Genomic DNA, 23,680 nt, shown 5'->3' with positions numbered 1-23,680 from the left:
ATTTATTTGTTCACTCCCAAGTCCAAATAACAGACGATGACCAGAAACCAGCATAGCGAGCGAAGAAAGAGAATGCATTTTCTTCGCTCCGACGGGAGATGGCAAAAACTATATGGGTTTCCATAATGAACCTCATACCTATTAATGTAGTTTCCTTGTGAGAACAGGTGCTACCTATTATGAAAGGGATAGATTGAGTAAAAACGATTAAAACCAAATAAGTTTGCGACTTTCTTTATTTATATATAAAATATAGTACATATTGTCACTAAATACAGCTTTTAACCAAGCTATCGTCATACTCAAAAGGTTGATACCTTCCAGTTGTCAAAAGGCTAAAAATGTTGGGTTCACTAATCCACAACAAAAACTTTTGTAGGCTGACATTTTATTTAGACAGAACCAAGTCCAATCTCTTTGGACAGAACTATTATGGCCATAACAAGGCAAAAGTTAAATAATTATTAAGAGGAGCATGCATACAACTTTAAATAACACCAATAATTCACAGACATAAACGAAAATACGATAACAGTTGTACATTTTTTTTTGTATTTAGTGACGTCACACGTATTACGATTTAATTAAGGAGATGTCTTTACCTACCTACCTACCAGTGCAACCATTCTATGCGCAAGAATGATATCGGCAACTATCGAGTGTAGTTTTTAATTTTTTTGTATAGAAGTATTAGCACTTATTGTAACAATTGCAAGAAGTTTGTTGTAATTGTTACAATACGTGCTATGTTTTAACAGCACCTCTCTGTATTAAATTTTATAGCGGAATAGCCAGTTTTAACTGTTTAGACGGCTAACTTGTTGTAATTGTTACAAAACGTGCTAATACTTCGATATAAAAATGAAAACTACCCTCGATAGCAATCTTATGTACAGAATAGATGTGCAAAGGCATTTAGCGCAAAAATACGAAGCTTGCACAAATTTACATTGTTACAAAAATCGATGTTGTTTTAAAACAAATATATAAAGTATTAAAATTTGCCAAAAATCTCTTAAGTGTATCATAGAAAACTTAATAAACTAAATTTTAATAATACCAAAATGTTACCAACCTAATAATAAGATGGACTCCTTTGACAAATTCATATTTTACAATATTTTTTTCAATTGTAAGTTTACTTAAGTCCAAAATAAAAAATATTTTTGTTTTTAATGTCTTTAGATACATAATTATTGATTAATACAGTTGAAATTGTAAATTATCAAAAAAAATGTCTATCACCTTAAACCTTCCGAAACCAAACCATAACAGAATATTTTTTCCCAAAAAATACTCATATATCAGCTATAAAGTATCTAAAATTATGATATAATTACATTTAAAATAAGATATTTTATAGAAAGAATAATATTTTTATCGATTATAGTATGGTTGGGTAGGGCATAAAAATTAAAAAAAAAAAAAAACAAACAACATGTGTGATATGTATTTCGAATTCAACGAAAATAAATAATTATAATGAAAAAGTGTGCACAATATTGTCGGATCGCCCAAATAAAGCTATGAACTAGCTAACAGTCCCACGGTGGCCACGTGGCTTAAGCGTCGGCTTATAGCGTCGTGAGTCCAGGATCTAATCCTGGATCTAGCATGTACATATATTGGTTTCAGATTTGTGTAGGGTCAGAGTATGGATTTGATAGGTTAAGCAAGTGGCTGACATCCGTTACTCGTAAAAACAAAATCTGTTGGAGGTCCATGTGTTCCTACTAGGATCGTATATGGTTTTAAAAAAGCAACTAGCTTACGGTAATGGAGCTAGATACATTTCAATTGATGTCACTAAGACGTAACATCTACTTACACGAATCCAAAATACACCACAAAAAAACGAGGTTTCTTAGAGCAAGAAGGTTTGAAATATTCAAAAACTGTACTTAGCACAGAGGCAATAATTATTATTGTATGGTTTAAAATAATATTACATACGGTTACATATTATTATGTCGCTATAGCATGGGCTACAAAAATATTATTTGTTTACGTTATCGGTGGATGATAAAAATGACGTACCTACGCACGTTCGGTCCTTTCTCGACTGACCATTATTTCAAAGTCTTTACTACAGATACTTTATCCTAGCTAATTAGTGAACTGGTAGCCAACGCCTTTATTGATATAATATATGATATTTAAATTATGTCCCAAAAATAAGGTTTTTTTTTTTAAATAATAAAGAAATATGCTCCCAGAAGTTGTGCATGATTAATTATATCACATTCAAACGGCCTTGTCTGAATACGCCAATTAGGGCGGCACTGACGCAACAGAATAATTCCAACCCACCTGACAATTTGACCCTTTCCTGGCGCGAAAAATAACGGTCAGTCATTCGTCAACCGTGCGCATATAAACACTTACCTAAGCTACACCGTCAAGTGCCACGCACCGGATTACCCAATGAACAATACCGAACGACACTGATAGTACGACCAGAATTGACAACCAAACCATGGAGCCAGCCTAAATAGCATAAAAGGTCAGTGCCTGGCATCCTAGCCATACTCTCCCCTTCCAGCATCCGAATTATTTCTTCACAGTTTTCAGTTCACAAAAAAGCACAGCCAGTGTCCTTCATTTTAGTGTCTTTTACAGACAATTTGCATGCGTATAAGAATTTACACGAAATGGCTTTTCAACGGAAAGGGTCCTTTCATAAAATTTTATTTCATTAAAATAGATGTATGGGTATTTGGAATTATCATATTTAAAAAGTTTTTCACTGGAATGAGTCCTTTTATGCAATTTCATGATACTAGACGTTATGCACGAGTTATCACACTTATGATATTAGGGCTTTTCAACAAAATGAGTCATTTTGTGTATTTTCATGTTACCTGATTGTTTGCTTGAGTTATTGCATATATCACATTAAAATGGCTTTTCACCAGAATGACGCATTTTGTGTGTTTTCATGTAACTTCGATGTCTGCATGAATAATTGCATTTATCACATTTAAATGGCTTTTCACCAGTATGAGTCATTTTGTGTGTTTTCATGTTACATGATTGTTTGCATGAGTAATTGCATTTATCACAGTTAAAAGGCTTTTCACCAGAATGAGTCTTTTTATGTGTTTTCATGTTACTTGATTGTTTGCATGAGTAATTGCATTTATCACAGTTAAAAGGCTTTTCACCAGAATGAGTCTTTTTATGTGTTTTCATGTTACTTGATTGTTTGCATGAGTAATTGCATTTATCACAGTTAAAAGGCTTTTCACCAGAATGAGTCATTTTATGTGTTTTCATGCTACCAGAAGTAGTGCACGAGTAATTACATTTATCACAGTTAAATGGCTTTTCACCAAAATGAGTCATTTTGTGTGTTTTCATGTGACATGGATGTCTGCATGAATAAATGCATTTATCACATTTAAATGGCTTTTCACCAGAATGAGTCATTTTGTGTGTTTTCATGTAACTTGGATGTCTGCATGAATAATTGCATTTATCACATTTAAATGGCTTTTCACCAGAATGAGTCATTTTGTGTATCTTTATGGCACCTGACTGTCTGCATGAGTAATTGCACTTATCACATTTGAATGGTTTTTCACCAGAATGTGTCATATTGTGCTTTTTCAGACGTCGTACATAAGTAATTGCATGTGGTTTTTCACCAGAATGACTCATTTTGTGTGTTTTCATGGTACATGACTCTCTGCATAAGTAATTGCACTTATCACATTGAAAAGGTTTTTCACTAGAATGGGTCCTTTTATGTCGTTTCATGTGACCAGACCTTGTGCATGAGTAAATTCATATACCACATTTAAATGGTTTTTCACAAGAATAAGTCATTTCGTGTCTTTTCATGCTACTTGACGTTTTATATGAGTAGTTGCATTTATCACATTTAAATCGTTTTTCACCAGAATGACTCATTTTGTGTGTTTTCATGACATCTGACCGTTTGCATGAATAATTGCATTTATCACAGTTAAATGGCCTTTCACCAGAATGAATCAATTTGTGTTTTTTCATTTGACCAGATTGCTTGCATGAGTAATTGCATATATCGCACTTAAATGGCTTTTCGCCAAACTGAGTCACTTTGAGTGAGTTCATGACTTGACTTGGACGAAATCTTGTAAAATGACCATCGTCACATTTAACCAGCCTTGAAACGGAATCGGTCATTTTCGCAATTGTGGTTTTGTGTATCGCTTTGTGAAGCAACATTAGGTCGAACGATGAAAAAAAATCAAAACAGATACTACACACAAAATTTTGTTTATGAAACGATTTTTTTTCCAGTTGTATAACAGCCACTAATAATTCTGTATTTACCATATTCGATTGAAAAATATCACGTTTACTATTGCGACAGGTGACATCTTTGTACCTTTCAACATATTCCTCTAGTTCTTTCTTAATGTTTTGTTCCTCAATGCGTAGGTCTTCGCTAGACGCTTGTGTTTCAGTCACGTCCCAGGACGATATAAGACATGCAACATTGGCCGGTACAGTGCTTCTAGCGATAATCTAAACAACATATTAAGTATTACTAAATTAAGAGATTTATAAATAACAAATCATTATAAGTAAAAGATCCAAGTAGAAATATTGTACTTAGACACGGTGTTAGCGAACTTTTTTACGTAGGTACGCGTGTCAAAATTTTCCAAATATATTCTTTTGATTGCCTGACGTGGCGTTTTTATTGGGAAAAAATATAAAAATAGTTTATTAGAATTCTCTTAAAAAAGGTTTAAAAATTACAATGAGAGATTCTATCGTGATTCTAGACGAAGGCATATTTTTTATTCTTTAAATATATTTTTCCTTGTTTTCAATTTTTTCAAAAAGGTCGTGGGTGCATTTTAACTACGTTTCTTTTATAGATTTCCCATAACTGAACGGTTTTGACTGTCTGTCAGAATTACTAAATAATGTATTAAAAACTGTAGAATATACGCATGTCTATGTCGTGATTATTTTTTTGTCGTGGTTATTTATATTTATTTGTAAATTTTTTTGTATTTTTTTGAAGTTACTTCTTTTGGCGCGTTTGGGAAAACGGATCAGAGTGTATTTTTCGCATGTGACGCGCCGATGTAACACTTTTTGCGTGTGACCGGACGCGATGTAACACATAATTCTTATAATTAATATTGCATTCGGGTTGCGTAATACTTTGAAATATTTATCGTTGTGTTGGGCGGATTCAAATTTGTTTCTGATAAATTTCCTAACGTTATTCATAAAACTTCATTTATATTGGAGTGTATATTCATTTTTCATTGTATTGATTGTGTTTAAAGATTTGAGGCTATATTAATGTAAGTATTATTTATGAGTAAAATTATATATTATCAATAACTAGCGGCGTTCTAATAATCGGCTCTTTTCTTGAGTGTGTAATTTAACAAGATACTTAAAATAGTAATAGTAAATAATATCTATAATTACGGAGTGAAGCAATATCATTTTAAACTACCAGCGATCTAATAAGCGGCGCTTTTTTGAGTGTGTAACAATATAATTAAAATGGTAATATTAAATAATATTAATTATTATGAAATGAATCCATAAACACCAGTTAAGTACTACTAATTTTAAACCAGCGGCGCTGCAATAATAGTTATTTTTCTGAGTGTGTAATTTGACAAGATAATTGAAGTAGGTAGTGAAATTAAAAAATAAAAATAATTACGGAATGTAATAATTAAGTCCACAGAGTTCAGATTAATTAAAAATATTAAATATATAGTGCTTGCAGCGTCCAATCAATGGGCAGCACCATCTGTGGGTCTCTTGTCGCCGCTACAAATGGACTTTAATACGAAAATATAATCGGAAAATACGAAACGATTGTCATTTACTTTCTTTCGCGAACCGATTATAAACGATTGCTTTAGTTGATATAAAAAAATAGAGCTGACAATTATTGTCCTCCTCCAAGGCCGTGCGATTTGATATCATTGGATTATTTCTTGTAAAACTTCGTGGAGTCACTGGTTTATGCTGAATACCCAGTGAAAGCCAATATTGTTCGGGATATACGACCAGCAGTGCTCGAATAAATGACATCCAAATTGGATGACCAGAGTTTTCTTCGTTGAGAACAACTGCGGTGACCATATACATTCTAATGCCAAGTAGATATCGATGTTTTGAATATAAAAAAAAATGTTTAAAAGTTGTGTTATTAGTGAACCTGTAAATGAACGTACCTGATCCATTGGGCTGTATTGTTGATCGGATGAGCTGGGTTGAGGATTTTCATTATTGATTTGGCGAATTGCATCGTCAACAAATTCTTGTTTGATGATGATACCCTCATTATCATTCTCCGACCTTAAATTGATCAGGCTGTCTTCACACTCCTGAAAATAACAACATGATTAATAATATTACGTAACAGTATCACCATTATGATCAGCCACAGCTGCATTCTCTGCTTTCAGTGGCCACCAATGTACGACTACATTTGGCAAGTGAATGTATACTCACCGAAAGACACTCCGGCTAACTGCATCACATTGCGAAATTGATTCTGCTTTTTGTAAACGTACAGCACATTGAGATCTATACGGTCGTAACAGCAAAAATATGATCTTGGGTAATTTGAGTTTGAATGTAAAATAATTATTAACTACAATTTAATTAATTGCAGTAGACTGCAGAAAATTGTACCATGATAAAATAATTTTGTGTACTTTATCATACTGTAGTTCTTAAATATATAAATATATATTCTTTTAATTATATTGTGGATTTTTGCAGTAACGGCCATATAGTTTGAGAATTGATGAACAAACTTGCAGATACGGCTTCATTGTTTTAATAGAAAAAAATGCACCTTTTTCATATAAAATTATTGTTTTATATAAAAATTCTTTTATTATAGAAATAAAAAATTGATAAAAATAATATAGAACATAGAGAAATAAAAGAGAACAATAAAAATAACTTAATCATCAGTAGGATTCGAAATATCATATATTTCAATGTCGGACTATTAAAAAAAATCGGTGTGAGTACTTATGTACCTACTCACGTTAGAAGTTATACCTCTTTGGCGCAACAAAACAAAAACAAAACTTGTGATAACCTAGATTCTTCGACTAGCTCTTAATCATATTGTTAAATTACACTCGTAAGAAAACGGGCCGCTTATTGAAGCGCCGTTGGTTTATTTCTCTAAATTTTAACTTATATAATTATTTACCGTTGTTTTATTTTTAAAGTACCAACTGTCACTCTGACGTTTAGATGTTTGCTTAGGTAAGGAATTCCAAATTGCTGTCAATAATAAATTCGCTGCCTAAGCAACGGAACAATTCTTAACTATAATATTATACTGTATAATTGTCACGATTGCAGTATCATACTGTGGAGTAAAGGCAGTGCGTTCGGGTGTTTTGAATCCAATCGAGTGCGTTTTTTTCGTGTGAAAAAATAAATTATGTGTTCATTTTTGGGTTATTTTGCAGTCACGACCCTATAGATCTCAAGGTGCGATATGTAATTACCTTACCATGTTAAACATACATAATTTATAAACACTCATGAGAATATATTAAAAATATCTTTTTCGAAAAAAAGTAAGAATCAAAACTGCGTCTCTTGGGTATCGCGCATTGTGCATTACCACTATCCTTCGACTACCATGCTTAATTACGACAAATTTTAACTATTGGCCTTTTTAATACCTGCTGATAAGCGCTTTCCTAAACTGAAAAAATCATAAACACAAAAATGTCGATCCTCAGCCATGAGTGTACGACCCATAAGAAGTGTAAAGCATAGCCTTTGCTGCGTTAAGCAGGCTCTCACGTCAAAACTCGTCCGCCTGCAACGTATCGAATACGTCATTGTTATTCACAAAACACACGTTGCCAATCGGATCTCCGCAAATTGGCAAAAATAGTTAATTAAATTATCAGCAATTTCAAGTAAGTTACAACATCTTGAAGTGATCCGTGACGTCTGTTGTAATTAATGTAATTACTACCTATTTTGATTTAAAATAAAAAATCCAACTGATTCAATCAATCAATCCAACTCAATTTAGAAATCGCTTCATAGAATATTGTTCAAACTAATAGTTCAGAGTTCGTCGTCGCAATTAGATAAGATGCCTATAGCACTGTGTTCAATGAGCGTGGGCGCGAATTTCGAGATGCAGGTTCGATTCCTACTGGGTATCAAAAAAGATTTTTTTTTTATTGGTTATAAATTTCTCAGAAGTGTTTTCAAATTATGTATGTTCAAACATTCATAAATCTTGTGAATTATTCGTTGGATCAAAAAATAGTTAATACACAGTTACGTATATAAGAACCTTTCCATTATTTATAGTGACTTGCCAGATATATTTTCAAACGATTTCTGTATATCTTCCAATTATAAGCGTGCATCTAAATATCAAACACTTCAATAATTCAATAATTCGCAACAATATGAGGCAGTGTACGCGTGTCTAGTAATCGAACAATTGTATCAAGATGGCTACGCGGCTTAAGCGTCGGCCTACAGCGTCGTGGGTCACAGGTTTGAGTCCTGGGTCTGGCAAGTACACATATTGTTTTTAATTATTTGTGTATGAGATATTGACCTAATAGGTTGAGCAAAAGGCTGACATCCATTTTTCGCAAAAACAAAACTTTACATGGGAGGTAAACTACACCATGTCGATTTTTGGCAAAATTGAGATTTTTACATATTTTTACGTAGCTCGCGACGCTCTTTCCAGTGATATACTCAACTATGTCGTAACCCTGCCAGAAACGAATATAATGAAAGGCATATTACACTATGATATGTATTATATCCGAGGGATAGAACACCAAGAAGATATTATGGTGTTCATTACCCCATTGTGCTAAGTGATAAGTGGTTAGAGGGAAACAACACCGAAACGACTTGGTGCAGTTGACCACTGGCCATCAAAGTTTTTTCGTGAAGTTTTTGTTAGAATACTACCGGTTTTCTCATACTATATGTTATGATCTTTGGTTTAATGATACTTGAGGTGTTTCTCTACAATATTCAAGGAAAATTTAAAAGAAAATGCATTTGATTCTTAAAATAAATGATGTTTAATGTACATAGTGCTGTTTACCTCTTAAAAGTTTTACACATTCAAATTACATGGTGCAGAATTCTCTAAAAAACTTTTACTGCAATCAAAATACCTACCTTTAATAAAGTGAAAGAACCATTCGATTTGCGTGATATTAATAATTTTCAGTATTAAAAGATAACAAGATATTAATTTTTAAATTTTATTAGGATTATAGTGATAGTAAGTATCTAAGTATGAAAAATTAGACAGCAAATACACAAAAAATATGATAGGTACATAAAAATATTGATAATAAATTCAATCATCCTCGGGGAAATCTGGAGTCTGGTCTTCTTTTTGCAGCGTCTTATATAATTCGTGACACTCACTGGGTATAAATGGTAGAAGTGCCATCAAATCGTTGTATTTTGCCGAGGAAATAGGCTTTAAAGTATTTCTACGTGGCCCCAAAGAAGCTGGACTTTCTTTTTAATGAAATTGTTTAAAATAATTCTTCTTCATTAAAAGAAGTTTTATAATGGAGATCTCCTATATTTTCCTGACGAATTTGGAGATGAGTGCACTGAGATAGTAAAAATGCTTTCTTATCATTATTCACTTTCCTGTTAACAAAAGGTGAGTGTGTACCATCAAAGAGAACTTTAAAATTTTTAAAATCACTAAATTCTAAATTATGTACTTACACGGAATTTATTAGAACAGCTCCTTATGAATTGCTGCCAATCCCATGGTGTCATTATGGAGAGATTGTTAATTTTCTTTCTTTTTCATTTAATTCTACTGTAATAACAGTACCTAATGAAAAAGCGCCAAGTTGGCGGTTTGGTAGAGGAGGATAAAAGGAGAAAGAAGATAGTACCTTCTAATAAAACTCCCCAAGATGTTATGGAAAACGTACAAACCCACATTTCCAGCTTTCCGGCATACGAGAGCCATTACTGCAGGGAGAGATCTGCAAGGAAATTTTTGTCTTCTGAACTGTCTATTGAAAAGATGCACCAACTTTATTTGGCCTATTGTGAAACAGAAAACATTGATGTATAACACAGAGTAAAAAAGTGGGTTTATGGCGATATTTTCAACAGATATTTCAAGCTTTCGTTTAAGCCTCCACAAAATGATACATGTGACACATGCGACATGTATTTGGCTCAAAAGAAGGACTCTCAATTAGGAGATAATGAAAAAGAAAACATTGAGCACATTCACTCTGCTCATCTCAATGATGCGCAATTAAGATTTGAATTTAAAAACACAGACTCTAAAATAGCAAAAGGTGACAATAAAAGTATTGTTATAATGATGGATCTGCAAAAATGTCTGCCCACACCTCTTCTCACATGTGGAACAAGTTTCTACAAGAGGAAGCAGTGGACATTCAATTTCACTATATACGATACAACAGGCCCGGCCCACTGTATGATGTGGGATGAAACAAAGGCAGGTCGAGATGGTGAAGAGATGGCTTCGGCGTTATTGAGATGGGCAGAACAAGTAGTACCAACATCTGCCATTGATAATATAACAATATGGTCAGATAATAATTGTTATGGGCAAAACAAAAACATTATTTTAATATCATGTTTCTTCTGGAATATGTTGCATATCTTCGCAGAATATGTTGTACTTGTCGCAGAAATGCGATACCCGCCAAAGTTACTCTTATTGCAATATCATTAGAGCACATTTTTGTCTTTCAGGCCTTGTCATGTGATGGTGTCTAGACAATTTTTATTATTCTTTTTACCGACAAGCCGTTGGAGCCAGTGGCACTTCACCTTTTTAAATGTATATATTCTAATATATTTAATGAAATTGAGAACCTGCACAGAATTGTTTGGATTATAACCAGAAGATATTATTGTATGATCTTTTTGTAGAATACCCACTACATAATAAGATAATCTGCTCGCAAATAAGTTATACTTATAATTGTTTGTAAACTTATATCACTTCACAAATGCACGTTTCAAATCTTTGAAACTCTACGCACGTCCTGAACTGCAAACATTGTCATCAATTTAAATGTAGTCTAAGCAGTCCATATCAGACAAATTTGCAAGATTTAACCAAAACAACATTCGCCGAGGCCACACGGCGTTACTTTTGGTGAAACAAAATATGTGTAAACACGTCCACACGTGCGTTTTCATACGTTTTCCATCCGTCAGAAACACAAAAAACGTGCACATTTGTTTAAAATACTTAGTATGAATTGTTTTTATACAAATATTCGCAAACAATTGGTATGCAACTTTATAACAGTATTTAAACTGTTTATTTATTTACGAGGAGACTTAATTTGGGACTTGGCATAACACTTGATGGCGATTCTACAACGTTTTTTAGTGTAAGTGAATTGATATGATGTATGCATGTTGAAAGATCTTGACTACACAAGCCTACGTAAACGAGTGTAAATTTATAAACTGTTCATTTTATTATAGGTACACGCGAAGTTAAATATCGAAAATATTATGCAATTGAATATAAATGAGACGTAGCCCGACAAATAAAATCTATATAATTTCCTACCCAGACGCCAGATTTTTTTTCCATTTTACAATATGTAAATATCCCGTATTTCACAAAAACAGTGAATTTTCAACATAAAAAAATAACCTTTGAAAAATGCTGAACTACTAAAAAAACAATAATCGAAAACTTTTAAATGTTTAGTAACGAACAACCGCATTTTTTTGAAATGTTAATTATAATATTATACACATCCACGTATTAAAAAATATGATAAAAGTTTATTATATATTATTTTTTTCAGAATTTCCATGATATTAAAAATATTAAAAGGTTTCAAAGCACTGATGGCGTATGTGGTTTTGAAAAAAAAATCTAAGTAGTAGGTAGGCGCCGTAATGACATATTATGACGTAAGCTATTGTCAGCCGAGCCGCAAAGCTGGAATTTATTATTTATTGGCGACAAAATAATTTTGTGGAAGGTATAATAATATTTAATTACGTTATTCAAAATTATAGTATTTTGGATGTGCTATGCTATACCTACCAATATACATTTTTTATATCGTACAAAGCACGCGGACCACGTATTGCCACGTCATATTAATATATAGATTATATTATTAAGAAACTCGGTTATCTACGAGGAATGGTTATCAGCCATTCGCCGAATTCATTGGAACCTTGCTGTGTTACATGTTTTACATTGTTCTTAAATATTTAAGTTATTTGCAGTCAATTATTTTTCGTTTTATTTGTCTCGGAATACGTAATGTTTTCGGAGATGTGAACGAACGACATATATTATAAATGTACCACCAATTTCACCCGATATTTGAAAACGGGTCTCAAAATAACATTTTATTTTGTTGTTTTTCAAGAAAATATTTAAAAGTTTTAATACCTTGGTCCTTGATATTATCGACACTTGCAAGTATCGATATAGATACCAAGCAATAAGCATCTATATTCTATACCTGATGACATGTTCGATGACATCCCTATTATGTATGTATGTATGTACCTATTTAAAAAAAGTGAGGTAGTATTTAACAGACACTGTACGAAATATTGAAGTTAATATTACGAGAAATGGTTGTTAGCCATTCGCCTAATCTACTAGATCCTTGCACTTGATCAAACATTGAAAAAACACAATGCTATGCCAGCCGCGGGATCGAACCCGTGTCTTACCAGAGACAAGTGCTATACTAACTAGGCCATGGTGGGTGCCATATATAAATATATGAGTAGGTATCTATATAAGAATGGAAATTACCATTCCCACCCCTACGCATATGTTTATAACAGATATACCTATAACAGTTATTAAGAGGAATGGTTAGCCATTCATCCATCTCATTCCGTTCAACGGAGCTGAGTTGTGTAGGTAACGTCGTCATTACCATAGAAAATAGTAAGCTTATGAAAATTGGTGTGTTAATTTCTTTATTTTACGGAGATAAAAATAACATCGCAAGTTATTGCAATCCAACTAATTATAGGTACCTACCTAAAGATGGTGTTATCACTCAGAAATGAATAAAGAAGTTAGACTTGCACTAGAGTATCACGGAGTTATGTTGATCACTATATTTTTTTTTGAATAATATTATCTATCAAGTAAATATTTTTATATTCTAAAATTAAAAATAGTAAATTTTATTTATTTTTCTGTAATGGATAGAACAAAAAATATCAAATTAAATAATGGATATATTAATTTTCGAATATACAGGTCCATAATATTTTCTTTATTAACAAATATGAATCAAAGTAATTCATAAAAAAATCGAAATAAAAATAAACGTTTTTTTTGCATTGATTTTTTTTCTCGGCAACAAAAATAATATAATTATCATAATTATTTTTCATCGTTAGAGTTTCGATATATTTTAATATTGTTATTAAATTAATTTTATTATTTCACTGTTTGTGTGAAAATTCATAAAAATTCCTCATCACGCAGTTTGGACCATACCATCGCACTTGCCAATTCCTACGCACGAATGACGATGGGTTGCCCCCTTGCGCTCGCTCGTGGAGCGTACATATGCAACATGTCGCGGATCACGTAGAAAAGCCTCGCTATGTTGCGTACAACGTACGGAACAGTTCGCAACGTTGGGGCAGCTCGTAGACTCAATGCTGCGCGCCATGTTGCGAGACATTTTGTCCCCTAGTGAGTACAAGGCACAAGCGAAGCGACATCGTGAAACATGCCTCGCGTCACGTAGAAAAGCCGCGTATATTGCGTGCAACGATGGGCGACAGAGCGCAACGTTGCGCCGGCACGTAGACTCATTGTTGGGCGTCATGTTGCGAAACATTTTGTCCCCTGGTGAATTCAAGGCTTCATTTTCGTTTGACACTCACATTCAAAACTCTGCATCAAAATGAAGCGTATCGGAATACTATTTCTTAATCTTTTCTGTGGTTTTTCATTTAAACCGCTATTAGTTTTTTTTTCTTGTGCAGCGCAATCCTTTTTATTTATATCAAATCAAACTACAACGTTGTAACCATAATTACGTACTGTAATGACATTCGATATAAATAAAAATCATTTTAAGTTATACACTATATATATATATATATATATATATATGTGTGTGTGTACTGCAAAACACATAGGTACATGTAAAATATCTGATAGGTCGTACCTACTAGTGAAAATTTATTATTAGTATTTAGTTGTAGTTAGTAGTTGTATTTTACTACTACTTACATTTATTTCAACTTTTAATACCTAGTATGGCGTTGGGTAATGAGTGAATTTAAAGGCAACAGTCTACCAAACGGATATAAAACACAAAGTAATATTCTTTCTGACTACGTTTTATAATGCTAAGTTTATAACAATAGTTATTATAAACCAGTGGTTGTAATCTTAGAGCGCGATCCAGAGACGTTGACGTTAAGCAGCCGTTCTAACAAGAAAAACATGTTACGTGTTCTTTCCCTCTTCCACTTGGGTGTTCTAATAAGAATTATTAATCTTATCATTAGGGATAGGTAGACTTTGTAACGGTGCTCTATTATTTTAATATTTCAAATATTTCTTGGTAGAAATATTTATTATCACCCGTATGACTGTAAAATAGTATTTGCACCCTTTTCAATGTTAAATTTATTTAATAATAATTATGGTTCATAAATAATGTTGACGTATGCTTTCCAAGTCTTTGGGTTGCCATGTGCTCTGAAATTCTATTATTAAATTTCCTCGTAGTTTTATCAGTATTATCGTAATAGTCCAAAAGATAATCCAGCCTCTCTTTTATTTCACCAGCTATTGAGTGGAGTGATCGATCTGTCATATTATGACTTCCCAAGCTTCAGAATAAATGTTATACTTATCAAACCGATGTAATACCTAGCCAACTTTATAAGTCGACAAGGGTTAATCAGGGAACACAGACTTAATGGAAACTGAAATTTGTCAAAAATATGTGATAATAAACTATTTTTATTTTATTCAACAAATAAGACACGAGATTTGAGAATATTACATTCTATATTATATTGAACATAATAGGTATATCAAAATATATTTTTTAAGTAGAAAAAATCAAATATTAACTTTGTGTTTTAACTAATCAATACGTATCTTAAAAACATTGGAAAGAGCAAAAATTATTACCTACTTATATAAATATATATATTATTTAATTCAGAAATAAAACCACATTTTTTTTATTTTTAAAAAATGTGAATTTGTTAAATTATACCATCTATTATTAAAATTTATTTTATGGTTATGGTTTTCACAGATACCTCAAATAGTGGAAACTGAAACACCTAACCGGTGTGGAGTCTCTTGGAGGATCTTGAGTGTGAAAGAATATGGGATAAGCTTAAACACGTGTCGATAATACGCTTGTCCTTCATTCTTACTACTTTCGGTTCATTCACTGACGCTAATTCATATTGGTGTAATTGAAGGTTGCAACACACACGATTGCGCGTCTATTGTGTGAGTTTCATCTTCGTGGGACACTCACATTCAAAACTCTGCATCAAAATGTAGCGCATCGGAATACTAATTCTTAATCTCTTCTGTGGATTTTCATTTAAAACACTATTATCATTTTTTCTTGTGCAGCGCAATTTTAGGTATATCAAATCAAACTACAATGTTGTGACCATCGTTCCCTGCTGTAATGATATTCGATATAAATAAAAATCATTTCATGTTATACACTGTATAAATATATGTATAATATGTACTTCAAAACATCTGGTGGATTCAAAACAAAAACATTAAATGTTATTTTACTGCTATTTCAACTTTTAATAGCATGGCGTTGGGGTAATGAGTGAATTTAAAGGCAACAATCTGCCAAACAAATATAAAACATACATATTCTCTCTGACTATGTTATATAATGCTAAGTTTATAAATAGAGTTATGATAACTCAGTAGAGATCTTAGAGCGCGATGCGGAACCATAGACGTTAAGCAGCCGTTCTTAAAAGAAAAACACGTCACATTTCCTTTCTGTCTTCATCCAAATTCTAATAACAATAAATAATGTTTTTCTCACAGAACTTAGGTCGTCGAAATCGGACCCATAAAGTTAGGCGAGTATCTAAAGGACGTACGTGCCTAAATATGGTTTTGCATCGCGCTCTTAGATTATTTGGATAGGCACAGCATCTTCTCGTTTTCTGTGAGATTTTTTTTACGATAAAAACTTTGCAAATAGTAATATTTGCACGTGTCAGATTATTTCGTATGGAATATTACGTCATCGTTTTCTTGCGGTACTTTCTGACTCGTATGTAGAATCATCAGTCAGGTTGAGAATTATGCCTGATAGCAATGGTTAGGTTGTCATTTGTTCTCATGGGTACTAGATTTGAAACAAGTCCCACGATGCGGTTTTTCATCAGTATGTGTCTTTTTATGTCTTTTGAGATCACTATTTGAAATGAACTTTTTAAAACACACATCGCATTGATGTGGTTTTTCACCAGTATGTGTCATTTTATGTAATTTGAGAGCACTATTTTGTGCGAATTTTTTAAAACACATATCGCACTGATGTGGTTTTTCACCAGTATGTGTCATTTTATGTCTTTTGAGATCATTTTTTACTATGAACTTTTTAAAACACAAATCACATTGATGTGGTTTTTCCCCAGAATGTGTCATTTTATGGATTTTGAGAAAACTAATATGCAGAAATTTTTTAAAACACACATCGCACTGATGTTGTTTTTCATCGGTATGTAACATTTTATGTCGATTGAGAACTTTATTTGCACTGAACTTTTTAAAACACACATCGCATTGTAGTGGTTTTTCACCAGTGTGTTTCATTTTGTGTATTTTGAGAGCACTCATTTGAGTGAATTTTTTTAAACACACGTCGCACTGATGTGGTTTTTCACCAGTATGTGTCATTTTATGTAGTTTGAGATCACCAGTTTGCCTAAAATCCTTTAAACAAACATTACACTGATGTGGTTTTTCATTGGTATGTGTTTTTTTATGTCTGTTGAGAAGACCAATTTGCAGAAATCTTTTAAAACACACAACGCATTGATGTGGTTTTTCACCAGTATGTGTCATTTTATGTATTTTGAGTTCACTAATTCGCCTAAATTTTTTTAAACAAACATCACAATGATATGGCTTTTCACCGGTATGTGTCATTTTATGTGATTTGAGAGAACTATTTTGTATGAATTTTTTAAAACACACATCGCACTGATGTGGTTTTTCACCAGTATGTGTCATTTTATGATCTTTAAGACTACGACTTCTAAAAAATGTTTTTAAACACAAATCGCATTGATGTGTTCTTTCACCAGTATGTGTCAATTGATGATTTTTGAGATCACTAATTGTAAGAAAATTTTTAAAACACAGTTTGCATTGATTTGCAGTTTCACCAATACACGTATTGTATGATCTAAGAGGCTTTATGCATGAAATGTAGTGACTATTAAGATGATTTACAGATTCAAAGACTTTATAACAATAATTGCAAATAAAATTACGTGGAAAATATGCAACCCTTCTCAACACAATTCGAACCACTTTTAACATGTATAATTTATAAACTTTTTGTTTTATGTTTTGTTCATCTGTAGTAATGGCTGAATGCTGTACCATATTTTCCATTTTATTGATTTCATCTGTTATATTAACATTGGTCAAGTTATATTCAACTGTATCTTTTCTTACGAAGTCCAGTGGATAATGTGTGAAATATTGCTGAGAAGATATCTACAAAAAGAATAGGGTAGGCATATTCAATTTAATAATATTAAAATCAATAAAATATATGTGTCAAACTAATCTATGACACTGCCCTGACTTTTTGACATTTAGGAACAGTATAGACTGATAAAACCACATATTATATAGAATCACGCTTGAACAACGCTAGCAAATTAACATAATTTACTTTGAAATTCAGTCGTCACGAATGAACTAGTCATTTATTGACCTCTATAGTCATCAGATTTGACACTACGCTAAATTGTTTTAAGAATTATTTAATTATTTAAGGATCATTTCATGTGGGGTTTCTGATTATTGCCGATAAAAACCCGACAATTAACGCACCAGAAGCCAACACTGTTCGTGTAAGATCGAAACCACACGGACGCTGCGTCGCGAGATCGCCGTATTCCGACTGCGAGCGGAAGTGAGAACGCACCGCTGTTGCGTACTCACTCCCACTCGCAGTCTCTACAGCGGTCTCGCGAAGCAGCGCGTACGCAGCGCCGGTGTGACTTCGCTCTTATTCGTGATTTATGACCAGGAGAGCACGAAAAAGGTGCTCTAAATTGGACGTCCAGTATTTGTTTCGTTGAGAACAGCTGCGGTGGCCATTAGCCCTGAACTATTTAAATATGTTAATGCCATGCAGGTCTTTCTAAAATTAAAATAAAAATTATCTTGTGCCATTTTTTACAATTTTAATTTCTATTGGGCTTAAACAACACCTTTATAATAATTTTAACCTACCTGTTCTACTGAATCAGGGCAGCCACGTTGAAGATTCTCATTACTGATTTGGCTGATAACGTTGACAAAGGATTCTTCTTTGATGATAACTCCCACATTATCAGACTTTATATGTATAAGACCGGATTCACGATTCTGAAAAGAACATTATTAATATTTAGTAACGGTAAAAGCTCTTTAGCTACGGTGGCGACATCCATATGCCAAAAATCATTTTAAAATGTTAATGCCTGTTTAGTAAGAATCGACCTTTTCGAGAAAAAGAGGATACAAAGATATTTTTAACCACTTAAAGTAGATGCCATCGGGCTTATTAAAAAACTACCATTATTACAATTAAACATACCTGATCTAACGGCCTGTATTGTGGATCAGAGGAACAACGTTGAGAATTCTGATTAATGTTTCGGCGGATTCCGTTGTCAATAAATTCTTCTTTGATGACTTTCTCGTTATCATTCTCAGACTTTATGTTAATCACACCGGATTCACGATTCTGAAAATAACAACATAATCAATATTATTATGTATTTTTAAAACAGCTCTTTCTTCTGCTGTCAGTTGGTGCCAATGTGTAACTGCATTTGGGAAATCAACGAACGATATTCCAGACCAATTCCATCTCATCAGCTTAGCTGCATCACACAGCGTACTCTTGTCTGCCTTCGGAAAAAATACTTATTTAAAATCTTCTCGCATGATGTCCAGCATGCAACTTACAGTGTTATGTTGAAACTACTCGTAATGATTAAGTATTTTATTACACTATCGCAAACAATTGTATTGATAATTATTCTATTTGAAGCATAATTAGAGATATTTTTATGGTACATTCGGCACTGAGATGAGTTTCATGTCAGATTGGTTTTTAACTTCCGGTTTCGAGTAAATCGCGTGAACTGGGAGATACTGGCTTTCCCCTATACCATGTTTTCACACCCGTTATGCAGGCGTATACCGTGGCATAATGAACGTTAGGCGCTATTCAAATCTGTTCCGAAAGACTCCCAGGAGCAACTTCTCATGACCTTAGTTGGCGTGCACTAGAGTGTGCGTGATTCCTACTTCGATATAATGTATTACGGTCAATTCTCGATGAGAAAAGACCTTCTCGAAAAAGGCTGAGAAAGGATGGGATCGGCATCCTGCAATTCGTCACATAAGCAAGTCGGAGATTCTATTAGGCCAATCTGATAAGAGTTTGGAGGCAAAACACCTTGTCCGGTTAAGAACTTAGAAGTGCAATGGTCTGCAGTCAATCTGGTTATCTCCGTGCGCCACTTTATATTAGGAAAAACAAGTAAGTTTGTCTGATTTTGGAAGAGGTGGTCCATCGCCCCTGCCATGCTCACGGCTCGGTTTCATACATCGGGTCGCGTACAATAACTTTTCGAGCGCACCGGCCCATGGATCCAAGTCCTGGGGGCGGCGATATTAAGATAGCGCCAACCTCCGCTTCTAGACCTCCGAGAAAAGCAGTTATAGAACCACGGACTTGAATGTCTAAGTCTAACGGAAGGACTCCAGCAAGGACAGGCAGCGCGTCAGTAGAAGTCGTCTTATAAGCCTTAGTGAGGGGAAGTAATGCTGAGCGTTGACTGCTAAGAAGAGTTTTCCGGATGGACAATAACTTACATCTATGATACCACGTGCTGGCGGCATATCCAACGATACTCATACAGTTTGCATCATAAGCTATTTTGAGGGATCTGAACCTAAGACCCCAATTATTACTGCCAGTGAGCCAGGAGATACAATGGTAAACAGCATTGGCTTTAGCCACAGATGTCTTGGCGTGGTGCAGAAATTATAATTTATCATCCAGTAAAATGCCTAGATATGTAATCCTATCTTTGACTTTAACTAAAGTACTACCCATACGGATGGTGAGCGACATTGACCTGAGGTTGGCTGCATCCTTGAGAGTGGATTCTGTTTTATTCGGTGCAAAAGTACGTTTATAAGTTAAACCACAGATCATTATGATTAGGTAGCAAAGCCTCGTTAGCAGCTTGTTTGAGACCATTGACGCTGTTGGCACTCAAGGATAGGTGCGCCATTAACAATATAATAACAATAACACTGTAGTCGTGTGGAAGCGGAATCGACAGAAGGTCATCAAATAGGATGTTTCATAGAAGGGTCCAAAAACTTATCCCTGGGTACATCATATTGTTCCTAGATATTATTGTATTGCCGGTATCATAGAATAATACAGTTAGATACTGTTAAACTCCTGCTATCAAAGCTATGTTTCAGCAAAACAAACCAAACTGAACGAAAAACAAATCAAACCGGACAGTTGGATCGCGGACCATTTGGCAGACATTTTGCTGGAACGCAATATCTGACTACTAATTAGTGTTGCCAATCCTTAAAAATAATTCAATAATTAATTTGTCTCTATAAATAATATTAACAGCAACATATTTATTGAAATGTAAACTTGTCATGTAAATCTAAGCTACTACGCCTACCTACACACTATACAAATTATAAATAATGATTCATGAACTTTCTTCATTTATTAGATTTATATGACAACGGTTTTATTGTAAATTCATTGTTCCCAAAGCTTTTCCTGATTTCTCACTTTTTTGATTGTTTTCATGACGACATGATGTGACTTGAATATAAATTGATAAAATCGATAGCCGGTAGTACTTAAAATGAAATTAGTTAGATAATATAAAACCTGATCATTCCGGGTTAATTTAACATAGTTTATAGTGTAAACCGTTACAAGGTATAAATACTTACGGAATATAATAAATCAATATAATTTTTAGGTTAGGTCTTGTCTAGACAGTTATTACTTTGACATATCGTCAGTATATGGTTTTAAGTTTGCTAGAACAGTGCCACCAAACGTCACTCCCTACTTCATTTATTGTTTGTCAATTTATGACTACGGTCGTATGTTGTAGCTTAACCACTGGGAAATGCTAATAGAAATAGCGTGTTTCAAAAAAATTCCACCTTATTCTTAGGTCAATAATTATTATTATATAACAATCATTATTCGTAGGATGTTTATCACATTTGAATGGTCAAAGACATGGCTTATAATCAGTATCTTAATTATCTTCAAATGAAATAATCGTACCCATTTTTTGAATATTAAAATGCCTAATTCTTGTCAAATTTGGGATCACAGAGATTATAAATATATTTTTTATCGTAAATATTTCACTATCATAATGTTAACATTAATTTTACTTATGGTTTTATAAATGCGTTTAAAAATTAATAAATCTAAAAAATCTTAACACCACTGCACATGCATGTACTGAAAATATGACTATATTCTTAAACATTACATCGAGAGGTTCAAAAGAATACTATTTTATGTAATAAAAATACTTTACGCAGTCATCAAATGTGTAAAATAAATATAAAGGATAATAAGGCTTCAAAATTATATAAATAGATTATCTACAACGTTTAAGGAATGCCCAGGGTTATGCTCTGAAAATACCATAAAACCTCCATTTTGACCTACGTGACGAAAGATTTATATACTTACCTACACATAAATTCTATTAAAATATAAGTGTGAGCTAAAACCACTACATGAAGCAAGTTGGAACGAATTAATATTGGTGCATTGCAAATTCCAACCTTCTATACCTATAAGACAGTACACATTATATATACTTACAATTTGCCTATAATCTGAATACGAACAACCCGGTCGAGGTTCTTCATCATAATATAATGGGTGTGAAACATCTTCAATAAGCTCGCGCTTGACGACGGCTTGTTGATCATCTGTCTCAGATTTTATATCAGAGTGGTCTGCCATAAGATACTGAAAGAAGCATTATTATATTTTGTAATCACGGTAAAACCAATTTCAGTTCATGTACCTAATATCCTAGTATATTCTTGGGTTTTCACCGTGTCTCCTTCTTCTTTCTTTACTCGACGTTTCGGGCTCATTGCAGAGGCCATTATCAAGAGATATGTTTTATGATGAAATGTAGTGTATGTATGTGAATGTACGTTTGCTCTTAGATAATCGGATTCATTTTGACATTCTTAGAGCAACGTTTACATTCACATACATACACTACATTTCATCATAAAACATATCTCTTGATAATGGCCTCTGCAATGAGCCCGAAACGTCGAGTAAAGAAGGAAGAAGGAGACACGGTGAAAACCCAAGAATATACTACGATAAAAAACAACCGTGAAAGCCTCAATCATTATACCTAATATCCATTTAACAATGTATAGGTAATAATTATATTTAACATGAATTAGTAGATAACCTAACCTATATCACAGATTTAGGTATCGTAGCTATCAAATTGTATAAGTAAACAAATTTTTTTTTTTAACAAAATTTGATATCATGGCATGTTCATAGACAGTTTGTAAAAAATCAACATATTATTATAATAGTATAATTATCGTAGTTATTCCCAATATAAAGTGATTGTAAAAGAAATCAGTTTCCAAAAACTAACCTCGAAATTGCAACTTGAAACGTCGGCATTCTCCTGCTTTACTTGAGTGCAAACTTCCGGGCTGTTTGAATGGCTAGTCTGTTTATCAAACAAAGGCATGCCTTCTGTATCAGATTGTTCTCCATCGCATTCTCGCTTTACATCCATTTTAATATTAAGTATGCTAAGAACGTGACAAACCGGATCCACTCAAGGTAATAATTATTAGAAAAGTGTTGCCGCAATTCTGAAAACTATTAAAAAACACAAACAAAAAAACCTCCCCGGACATTAAGAATATTAATTTAGTAACACAATCGATCGAAACAGGTTTCGATAGGTTCGTATCTTTCAACCTAAATCAAATAAACCATAGACAATATCAGTACAAATTGTATGAGTAGAGACGACCGGCAACGGTTTGAGATTTGACGTTTGGTTTAGTGCAGTGGTCGGCAAACCGCGGCTCGCGAGCCACATGTGGCTCTTTGGCCCCTTGAGTGTGGCTCTCGAGACAAATGACCACGCGTGGGCGCGGGGTGTCGATCGGTAGGGTGATGGGTACGTGGCACAGACAGGCCGCCGGGTACGCGGCGCGGGGAAGGCACGCGCGACTCGTGCACGCTTCGACTGTACAAGGTCGCGACTCATATGTTAAGAAATGCTGCTATACATCCTCATGCACGTGCCAGTCAGCAGTATC

At 33.6% G+C, this 23,680-nt stretch overlaps 1 protein-coding gene across 1 annotated transcript; it reads right to left on the bottom strand.

Moving 5' to 3' along the window:
* Nucleotides 1–4,091: 4,091 nt before the first annotated feature.
* Nucleotides 4,092–23,145, bottom strand: LOC147074144 (uncharacterized). Its single transcript, XM_085943921.1, has 8 exons — nucleotides 22,999–23,145; nucleotides 22,185–22,334; nucleotides 18,870–19,019; nucleotides 18,524–18,658; nucleotides 17,432–17,776; nucleotides 6,204–6,356; nucleotides 4,347–4,512; nucleotides 4,092–4,147 (listed from the first exon to the last, which is right to left on the bottom strand). Exons 1-8 carry the CDS (start codon nucleotides 23,143–23,145, stop codon nucleotides 4,092–4,094), a joined length of 1,302 nt encoding a protein of 433 aa, XP_085800047.1.
* Nucleotides 23,146–23,680: the final 535 nt, after the last annotated feature.

Source organism: Rhyacophila brunnea, unplaced genomic scaffold, assembly GCF_057557595.1.
Source record: "Rhyacophila brunnea isolate RB1 unplaced genomic scaffold, BYU_Rbru_1.0 scaffold_16, whole genome shotgun sequence".
Taxonomy (NCBI): Eukaryota; Metazoa; Arthropoda; class Insecta; order Trichoptera; family Rhyacophilidae; genus Rhyacophila; species Rhyacophila brunnea.
This window is presented reverse-complemented; position numbering and strand designations above follow the sequence as displayed.